The 11125-nt window shown below is 45.8% G+C and overlaps 1 protein-coding gene across 3 annotated transcripts; it reads left to right on the forward strand.

Moving 5' to 3' along the window:
- Positions 1-385: 385 nt before the first annotated feature.
- Positions 386-11039, forward strand: parvb (parvin, beta). Of its 3 annotated transcripts, none has more exons than XM_086149398.1 (12): positions 386-908; positions 5683-5772; positions 5849-6022; positions 6583-6723; positions 6812-6927; positions 7119-7177; positions 7287-7306; positions 7828-7889; positions 8562-8630; positions 9236-9337; positions 9470-9542; positions 10422-11039. In XM_086149398.1, the coding sequence occupies exons 1-12, from the start codon at positions 824-826 to the stop codon at positions 10496-10498; spliced, it is 1068 nt and encodes a 355-aa protein (XP_086005524.1). In that variant the 5' UTR covers positions 386-823; the 3' UTR covers positions 10499-11039. The 3 variants fall into 3 exon arrangements, with proteins under 3 accessions (XP_086005524.1, XP_086005526.1, XP_086005525.1); XM_086149400.1 differs by lacking the exon at positions 386-908 and adding an exon at positions 2699-2850; XM_086149399.1 differs by lacking the exon at positions 386-908 and adding an exon at positions 4356-4589.
- The last annotated feature ends 86 nt before the right edge of the window (positions 11040-11125 follow it).

Raw genomic sequence — 11125 nt, forward strand, 5'->3', positions numbered from 1 at the left:
TTCAGCAAGTCTCCCCATGTCTGCGTGGAGCTCCTCAGGGTTCTGCAGGTTCTTCCCAGCCCAAACACATTCAGGGTGTTCCTTGGAGAGCCTACATTGTCCAGACCTATGAATGAGAGGGTCAATACTTGTATGTCTCTACATCAGGCCCTCTGATTTGTCCAGGGTGTCGGATGAACGCATAAGGCAGTGAATGAATGAATGCATTCTACCGTGGCGAGCTGGGCCTTAGCAAAGCAACAATCAGAGTCAAGGATAAACTGTTCTCAGGGTTTTTAATCCAACAGTCAACAAACAGTTGCTTCAACTTCTGCGGGAAGATGTCCCAGGGGGTGTTTCAGTTAGGCAGAGGGTGCACTCCCCCGCTGCGATTGCTAACGGTGCAGTCAGTGTCACAATGACGTTGCACAGTGATTCAACAATGGAGTTCTTTAACACAGAACAAAGAGTCATCATCATCATCATCATCACTTCCAAAGGATTCTGGAGTCCCCCCGCCCCACGCTACACTAGAATAAGTCACATCGCACCAGATAAAGTGATCATCCAGGATGTTTGGTGTTCACTGGGGTTCATGGTCGGATGTCTAAATGGACTATTTGAATCATTTAATGGAAATTGATCCCAACATCCGGGTATGACAGGGCGGCCGTCCACGTGCGCTTTTTCCAGCTGTCGTAGTTCCACACGCGGCCGCTAGGGGGCGCCGCGGCGTTTCTCCAGCGAGCGTCGCCACGGCCGCATCCCGGCTGCCGGCGTCAAGTCACACACACAAACACGCACTTTCTCTAACACGCACATACTTTGGAGCTTCTGCGGGAAGATGTCCCGCACCCCTACGACATCCGGGACCCTCCTGGGGAGGCTCGGAGGGACGCTGGCGAGGAAGACCAAGAAGTCCAAGGAAGGTCAGTGATGGACGGGCTCGGGGGGGGGCGCGCGTCAAAGGGCGCGTTTGTTGTCGTCCCGCGCGTGCGCGTCACATGACGAGCCTTGGAAACGGCCGCGCGTGATACCCGGTGCGGGATGAGGCGTCCTTACAACGTTGTTACGCCGCGGGTGCGGGTGGAGGGTTACCGCACAAGCGTGTGTGGACGTGCGTGTACGTGCGTGTGCGTATGCGGTGGTGAGCCGAAATAGACGTGACGGTGACAGGAAGGAATGCCGGGGGGCCAGATTGAGCTGGATTACGGTTACTGCGCATGCTCAGTAAACTCCTTCAAATTTGTATTATGCAGCAAAAGTGGCCCCCGAGACAGCTGCAAATTCTAACGACTGTTAGAAAGGCGGTGTGTGTGTTTGTGTGTGTCTGTGTCAAACTTCCAACGCCCAGGAGAAACGACAGTTGAGTGTTTTTTTTTGTTTTGCTTTTTGCAGTGTCATACATTTAACTTTTCTAAATGCGTCTTATTTATGAGACGCGTAAAGTCCTTTCGAATCGAGAAGTTTCTAAACAACAATAAAATAGATTGTGATTGTGAACCCTTAAACTCGATACAATAGTTTATAGTGTCGAGCCATATTTTCAGTGTATTTATTATTAGTAGAATAGATATATCAAAATATCATTATTGATATTTTGCTTTAATTTTTATTTTATTTATATTGATAAACTATTTTTTTTAATACGGTGTTTTGCGAACGCTTGTTGCGTTGTCGTGTGCAGTTCCAGTCTTGACCGCCAGGGGGCGCCATACCACGCTCCAACACAGCAGATGAATGCATATCTTCCTTCTTTTTTTCTGGAGGGGGGGGGGCACGGCTGAATCAGCTGTAGTAGGCGGTTTCCATAGCGACAGGCAGTGGCTCTCCAGATCGGAGAAGTGGAAAAAGTGTCTCGCTGAGGCAGATATTACCCATGAAGCAATGCAGCAGAGCTCAGACGGAGCACGCGCGGAGCCGCCCGAGGAGCCGGAGTCAATATTATCACCGTTGCCATGGTTACCCAACTATTTACGACTCCTGAAAAACACTACGGGACTCGTTCAAGTCCAATGATGCTCCTTTAATCCGAGGGGGAGGGATGGGGCAAGAAAGAGGGCTGCTGGTTAGATTCTGGATGACAGCAAATGCTTGCACGCTTCAACATATGGCCCTGTGATTGGCCGGTCTGGGTTCTACCCCGCTCGTTGCCCAATCACAGCTGGGATAGGCTAGAATGAATGAATGAATGAATATATCTGACAAATTAGACGCAAAGGGGATTCATCTACAGCATGTCGTCGCAGTGACAGTTCCTGGAGACATCCCATAAATTCAGTTGAGGCCTCTAAATAAAAACTTGAAGAAATGAATAAACAAGTAAATAGAATTTGTGAATGAGGTAGATAGCTAAATAAACAAATTATAAAGTAGATAAATACATGGAATTGAATCAATAATACATGGAGCAAGTAGATAAGCGGATTTAATGACAACAATAATTAGATACATTGATGCATAAATAAAGGAATAAAAAAATAACTTGATAAAATGAGGCAAATTATATTAATTGTTATGAAAAATATCAACAATCATATAAAACGATGAATTGAAATTTGGTACCACTATCATAATACATTAAGATAATATATAGAGAATTACACAGTGATGGATGGCGGAGAATGTTCTTCAGTAAAAAGCGGAAGTGTGTGTGTGTGTGTGTGTGTGCAGAAAAGCCTCTTTCCTCAAAGATTAGGGTGAAGGAAGCCTGCATGTCCCTGACAAGGGTGACAGATCCTGCAGAGCGACCCCGGTTTCTCCACCAGGACTTTAAGTCCGGCGTGGTGTCCCATCCCGACCTCTTAATCTGAGGGTCTGGACGGCGCAGAGACGTGCCTTCCACCGCTTCTGGGATGGAAACTGCTAATAGTAAGTTTGTTTTTTGCCCCCTTTGGTCCCCCAGTTATCGTTGGCGCTCCGTGTGCTCCCCACTGCTGCAAAATTTTCCCACAAACTCACGCCTCGTCTTAGTGCTATTACCTCAGAAACTGAAAAAAAGGCTTAAAAGGAGATGCTCATGATTCAAACAGTGTGATAGATGTTTATTACATGTAATAAACGTAATATTATGACATGATTTATATTACAATGTAATAGATGTTGATTGCAGTGTGATAGACATTTATTACAGTGTGATATAGGCCAATCATGTGTAATAGATGTTTATTACAGTGCAATAGATTTTGATAGACATTTATTACGGTGTAATAGAGGTCAATCATGTGTAATAGATGTTTATTACCGTGCTATAGATTTTGTTTTTCTAAACTGTGTAATAGATGTTTACAACAGTGTAACAGACGTATATTACGTGAAATAGATATTTATTATAGTCTAATAGATGTTTATCAGAGTGTATAGGCATTTATTATGCTTATAGATGTTACAATAGACATTTATTATAGTTCACTAAACCATGCTAGCAATGCAACCATATATGGATGAATGATATCCTCTTTTACGATTAAAGTAAACATGAACATGCACATATTCAGATTCTCCCTGTTTCCCTTTTCATCTCAGAGGCTTCTGCGTTCAAGGTCAAAAAACAATTTAAAACAGTTTTTCGTGATTTAATCTAAACCTGCTTCCTTAAAACAAGCTAAAGCAGAACGTGGGGTGTTTTTTAAATGAATACAAGTGTAATAAACTAGTGATATCATCACCCCCCCCCCCCCCCGGTAGACACTGCAGTGTGTAAATAACCCCAGCTATATTTAAAGCCCAGTCGGACGCTTCCATGCCACTGCATTATTTATATCTTCCCGCCTTGAGACCCCCCCCCTCCACAACCTGCACCGAGCAGCTGGGGGGGTCCAATCGACTTGTTTGCGAAAAAAAACGTGTGAATCCTGTTTTATTTTTGCTCTTCTTCGATTCAGTGCGGTTACGTCGACGACCGTTGTGCAGGGCTTTGGATCCAATCAACGTAATTGCGTTAGCGTGGGATCCTGCCTCAGCTCGATGGACCACCCACTGCAGCAGGGCGGTTACCGTGGTTACAGTGTAACAACTAATTTATTACAGTCGCATGCGACGGGTAAGACGTGCTCGAGCAGCAAAATACCAGATATATTATCTGCTATCTATCTAGCTATCGGTGAAACAGTACGGTAAGAAAATATAATCCGGGGCTTAAAATGTGGCTGCAGAGAAAAAAAAAATCAAGCAAAGTAATTCATTTAATGATTCAGATTAGCTTTATTCCCTTAAAAATAATCAAATATTGGTTATTACACGTTTATAACGTTGGATTTATGTGCAAGGATTGTCAAAGAGATCAAATCAAGTAAAAATTTAACGTTACCTGTGATTGGTCCACCAGTCCTCCCACACACACACACACACACATAAAAACACCCCCCGCCTGCCTCTCTCCAGTTACCGGACCACAGCGGTGGGTTGGAGGGCTGTGACAGAAATAAACACGTCATTACATGCAGTACACACACACACACACACACACACACACACACACACACACACACACACACACACACACGCAGACACTCGTGTCCATCGTCTCCCCTCGGCTCAGTCGTGTCTGGGACTTTCATTGCGGGGGGACATGGCCGGGCTGCTCTGCGGGACGAAGAGGAAGAAGCAAGGTAATTTGATTGGTGTGTGTGCATGCGTGTATGTGTGTGTGTGTGTGTGTGTGTGTGTGTGTGTGTGTGTGTGTTGGGATGATGAACTTCAAAGTGGAATTTGGTTAGGTGTGTGTTTACAGATGCAGAAAATCTCCCTGTGACAAATATGCCTGTTTCCACTGACGTCTGAGCAGAGCTGTATTTTTCTACTGGCGTTAAATGCACCGTAGCGCTTTTACCTCTTGAATATATGTTTATTACACTGTAATAGATGTTTATTACAGTGTAATAAGATCCATATATATATATATATATAGATATATATATCTATATATCTGTATGTATATGAACCTGAGGTGGTGGGATGGCAAAATCCCCCCTCCGGCTCGGATGGAAGCACGTGAGACGCGTTGAGAATTAGGGTGGGTGGGGGGGTTTTGTTATTACAAAGTAATTACTGTAATAACTCTGTAATTACTAAGAGATTCTGGGCGGTGCTGGAAACTGCGTCCCTTGCGGGAGCAGTGCATCAGATAGGTAACCTGTGGGGACCCGGATCTTAATCTTTGCTCTTTTTTTAATAATTTTTCTTTTTTTTTCTGGTGTTTTCTTAGCAGCCCCTGTGCACAGGAAGCGGGTTTGAGATAACTGATGTGCTGTCTTATAAATAGGATCCTTAAATGTAAAGACGCCTCAAAGCTCAGTTTGACCCAGAAATCACTCATCTTCTGTCACTTCAGAAAAAAAATATAACTTGCTAATTTTCTGGTTATTTCTCACAGGTTTTCTTTTAATTTTTATCAAATGTCCCCAAATTCAAAGATGCTGTAAATCAGGTGTATGAATGAGTTACTAGGCCGGTCCACCTTTATTCATGTACAATCTCACTGCATTTGATATATTTAAAAATATAACACGTCATTACTTTTCATTTATAAAAGAAAAAAAAAATGATACATTTGTTATTACATTGTTATTACACTGTAATTACACATATGTGTATATCTGCTCACTATTTCGGATTAAAATTTGATTATTATTGATTATTATGGTTACATCTTTCTGTGTGTGTGCGTGTGCGTGTGTGTGTGTGTGTGTGTGTCCATCCCAGTGAGTGACCTCCACGAGGAGGGGAAGAATGCCATCAACGCCCCCATGCTCCCCTCGGGGACCGACATCCACCCAGAGGACACGCTAATGGGTACGTCAGCAGGAAGTTTTGATTTATTTTTTACATTTCTGATGTCAAGAAACATGATTTTTTTTGTCGTCCCCAGAGGAGAATGCGGAGAGGATCATGTTGGACCCTACCTCACGGGAGAATCCCAAATTCAAAGATCTACTCCAGGTCCTGATTGACTGGATCAACAGTGAGCTGGAGGAGGACCGGATCATCGTGAAAGACCTGGGGGGGGACTGCTACGACGGACAAGTTCTCCAGAAGTTATTTGGTAACAAACACACTTTCAGACCCCATCCCCCAAATGGTACAGTCCAGAAATGACTTGTATCTCCGTCCTGCTACCTGTCTTTCCCATAAAGCTTCAGATCAATACGTCCCTGGCGTCATTAATATTGATTCCTAGCCGAGGTGAAAAAGGTCAGTCCAGGTCATGTGACTCGAGTCCACCCCCCCAAAATAGTGGACCTACTGTTAGGGGCATACAATTTGGAGCATACAATTAGGAGCATACAATTAGGAGCATACAATTAGGAGCATACAATCCAGAGCATACAATTCAGAGCATACGGTTTGGATCTTACATTTAGCTATTGACATGTCCCAGAATGGTAGACAACGTTGTCCCCCGACTGCGTCCCCCTCTGATGGTTGGCTGAGGGTGAAGCAGCCTCCTGGGTGAGCTTCTGCTGCTCCCTAGTGGCCGGTAACTACATGTAACTGTTTTGCTAAAATCGTAGTCATAGCAAGACTTGAAATGACACGAAGCCCCCTGAGTCGTCCCTTGTCATTCTGAACATCGCACCTCCTGTCCAACCCCTCTCCGGGCAGAGAAATTGTCGGGCAGGAAGCTGAACGTCGCTGAGGTGACACAGTCAGAGATCGGCCAGAAGCAGAAGCTGGAGACGGTTCTGGAAGCGGTGAACGAGCTGCTGCAGCCCCACGGCTGGTCCATCGAGTGGAGCGTGGACTGTGAGTGCTTCGGTCCGCACCTGTAAATTGACAAGGAAACCGGCGTGAAACTCAGATGATTGATCCTTCCCCTCTGCTGGTCGGCCAGCGATCCATTCCAAGAACCTGGTGGCCATTGTCTACCTGCTGGTGGCGCTGGCGATGCACTTCCAGGCAGCCATCAGACTCCCAGAGCACGTCTCTGCAAAGGTGGTGGTTGTCAAGGTGAGGAGGTTGGGGATGGTGGTGGGGTAGGGTTTGGGGTGGCTGGAGGGTCGGCTGTTTAAATCGAAATGTCTTGCCAGACGCCTGGGAGTTTCAGAAGCTAAGATACCTTCTCCGGTCAGCCACCCTGGCTGGGTTTTACCTTACCCCTGTTTTTATAACCTGCTACGTTTTGGGTTTTGCCCGTGCAGAAGCGAGGGGGCATCCTGCAGACGGCAGTGGTGACCAAAGAGCTGACCAGCACCACAGAGTAAGAGCTGATGGTCCTTCCCTTGATCCCCAATAAATCCATCAGAATGTCCTTTGATGGGACATTCTCACTGACAACCCACTGAATTTATCTTTTTATTTATTTTCAGAATGATGATGGGGAGATTTGGTGAGTTTCGATTCAACATCATCACACATTATCACAATGCTATTAATGCAAGGATATACAATAATGCAATTAAAATGTTAATATAATGAGATAGTACTGTAATGTGATTAATAGCTGTAACAAGATACTTGATATTACAGTGTCGCTAAAACAAACTTAATGAGATAATCTTACTCTAATTTCACAATGTAATTGATGTTAATATAATGAGATAATCAAATAACAATGTTATTACCTTTTTCTTAATGTTAATGTAACATAATCACATGTTATTGATAGCTTATTAACATTTACATCGCCAGATACCCACATAAAAATGCTACTACAATGTTATTAATGTTATTGTAACACATAAGCTCATCACCATGTTACTACACTGTCACATTGTTATTTCCTTTTTATTCACATTAATGTTACCAGATAATCACATAACCTTGCTATGTCAATGTTATTACCTTGTTACTAATGAGAAAGAAATGCATCACCACTTTGCCTCCCCTCTGTTGAACCTGACTCTCCAGAGAGGGACGCGTTCGACACGCTGCTGGACCACGCCCCCGACAAGCTCAACGTGGTGAAGACGGTAAGGAGTAGCTAAGGACAAGTTCTACCAGATCCCTACGTTCTACCTCTGAGCTACTCGGGCTCCCCCTGGGGGCGCAAACTGTGTACTTATAATCTTTAAAGTGCCTGGTCACAGTGGATATACTTCTTGGTACTCTGAAAGCTAACTATTGCCTAAGGTAGTACCTGGAGAACCAAGAATTGCCTGGGGTGGTACTTACTTGTGGTACTTACCATACTTGTATGGTACTTACAGAGTCAAATATTACCTGAGATGGTACTTGGTGAGCCAAGTATTACCTTAGGTGGTACTTATTGTGCCAAATATTGCCAGAGATAGTAACTAGAGAGCTAAGTATTGCCTGAGATAATACTTGGAGCCAGGAATTGCCTTAGGTGGTACCTGGGGAGCCCTTTTTTGCCTTTGGTCATATTTGGAGAGCCACATATTGCCTGATGTAGTACTCAAAGCCAAGAACTGCCCAAGGCAGTACTTGGAGAGGCAAGTATTGCCTTAGATAATATGTGGAGACCCATGTATTGCTTGATGTAGTACTTGAAGGGCCAAATATTGCCCCAGGTAGTTATTGGAAAGCAAAGTATTGCCTGAGGCGACATAGGAGACCCAAGTGTTACCTTAGAAGCACAGCTCCAAGGAATCATCTGAACATCTCCTCTGTCTCGTCGGCAGTCTCTCATCACCTTTGTGAACAAACACCTGAACAAGCTGAACCTGGAGGTGACCGAGCTGGAGTCCCAGGTGAGACCCGTCACATCTGCTGAGGGTTCCCGGAGAACCTCGGTGGAGACAGGCAGTGAGATGGACGGGAGTCAGATGGGGCGACTCGGGCATCTGGTCAGGAAGCCACCCAGTGTCTCCTGGGTGAGGTGTTCCGGGTATGTCCAACCAGGAGAAGGCCCTGGGGAAGACCCAGGACTTGCTGGAGGGACTATGTCTCTCGGGTGGTCTGGGAACGCCTCGGTATCCACCAGAAGAGCTGAAACAAGTATCCGGAGATGTTGCGCGGGATAATCGATACACAGGATTGGCTGCTTCACTCATTCACAACGTTTATCCGATGGTGTCTATCCCAGGTGTCGCTGGGTGAGAGTTGGGATTCACCCTGGACTGGTCCTTCCTAGAGGACATACAACCCTTCACCTTCTCATTCAGCCATATCATTTTATTATTCACCCTGCCTGATTTCTTGATGTAAAAACAAACCCTAGTCATAAATATCTTGTTTCCCAAAGGTTATGTAACCGTTGACAGTCCCCTGTGTGTGTGTGTGTGTGTGTGTGTGTGTGTGTGTGTGTGTGTGTTTGTGTGTGTGTGTGTGTGTGTGTGTGTGTGTGTGCGCACAGTTCGCCGACGGCGTGTACCTGGTCTTGTTGATGGGGCTGCTGGAGGACTACTTCGTCCCTCTCTACAAATTCTTCCTCACTCCCGACAACTTTGACCAGAGGGTAATAACATGTAGTAGACTAGTAACTAAAACAATAATAATAATAATAATAATAATAATAATAAGTAGCACTGTGATCTTTATGGTCAGTGTTGACGCCGTTGCCTTGCTCTCCATCATCTTCCTCGCTCAGGTTCACAACGTGGCCTTCGCCTTCGAGCTAATGCAGGATGGCGGCCTGAAGAAGCCCAAAGCCAGGCCAGAAGGTGAGGGGGAATTTTTACACGATGTTGTCCAGCAGATGGAGACCTTGTCCCACGTTTCAGCGTCTTTCCTCCACGCTCTACATCTTCTCCCTCTAAGGGTTCAGCGCGGATGACCCCCCGGCAGGGCGTAGCTTAACCTCCATTAGGGATTAGACGGGGTGGAAAAATGACCTCCGTGACAATCCAGTCTATTCCAATCCTGCTTCACGTGCCATCGGGCTTTTATTCCGTTAGCGCTATTTTAGCTTAGCCTGTACATGAAACCGTCAACTACTACACTATTGACGTGTAATAAACACCCCAGTTGGCTGTCCTCGTGCCTGCCAAGAAAACATTTGATCACTTTAATCTTTCTCTGAGCTGACGTGGCGAATTGTGTCATTACATGTAATGACTGTGTAACACCATGTAATTACAGTCTTATTACATGTGGCGACTGTGTTATTATGCTGGCACCTGTGTTTTCTTTTAATATCTCCTCCCAGGCAGAGGAGGTGTGTGTGTGTTGGTGTGTGTGTGTGTGGGGGGGGGGGGGGGGGGGGTGGGGGGGGGGGGGGGGGGGAAGAGCTATCTGAACCCTTTCCCATCACTTCCTGTGTTAATTGTGTGTCAGTCGTTGCGGGGGGGAGAAAATCCATCCGCGTGGCGAGATGCGGATTCCTAAGAGGCTTAAAGTTTCCTCTTTTGGGCGGAGTGACATTTCTTTGGCTAAAAACGGCCCCGGCTTAAATCACTTACCCAACAACCGCGTCCCGAGATATTAAAATATGCAAATACATACACGTGTAGAGCAAGAGATGGCGGCCGTTCTTCACGTCCTGCCTCTCCTGCGTCTCAGATGTGACGTCCAAACCTCTCACCTCTGTCTCTGCCTCACAGACGTGGTCAACCTGAACTTGAAGTCCACCCTCAGGGTCCTCTACAACCTGTTCACCAACTACAAGGACTCGGAGTGAGGCCGGCGCCGCCCAGCGCAGGTCGGAGGGGGCGGAGCCTGGCCCGAGGGCCGTGGAGCGGCGGGACCGACGTTCTTATCTACTCGTGTGTTGTGGACTTGATGATGATTAACCTTCGACCTCGGAGGACTCCGCCTAATGCTGCACATCCTATCTAAAACTCTTCATTCATTCATCCATTCATGATGTACACCGCTTATCCTGCACTCAGGGTTGCAGGCAGACTGGAGCTTATCTCAGCTGTGATTGGACGAGAAGCGGGGTTCGCCCTGGACCAATCACGGGGCCCCATTTAGAGACATACAACTATGGGTCTCCACTGTCCAAGTGTTTGGATCGTGAGAGGAACCCGGAGGAACCCTACGCAGACACAGGGAGAACATGGAGATTCCACACAGGAAGGTGGGAATTGAACCAGGGACCTTCTCGCTCCGTCTGTCCGTCCAAACTGCTGCTTCAACCCCAACGGTGGTTTTATAAGAACTGAAATAAAGCTAATATATATATATATATATATATATAAAGAGATATTTACTCTGAATTACTGCAATACCGAGTGTTTCCTCACCCCAAGTGCTTCTTCGTCTTTCAGAGGACCCCCACCATGTCACTCCGAGCATGCCGAGA

Source organism: Fistularia commersonii, chromosome 7 (assembly GCF_037954325.1).
Source record: "Fistularia commersonii isolate RoL2024-O1a breed Wild chromosome 7, RoL_Fcom_v1.0, whole genome shotgun sequence".
In the NCBI taxonomy this organism is placed as follows: Eukaryota; Metazoa; Chordata; class Actinopteri; order Syngnathiformes; family Fistulariidae; genus Fistularia; species Fistularia commersonii.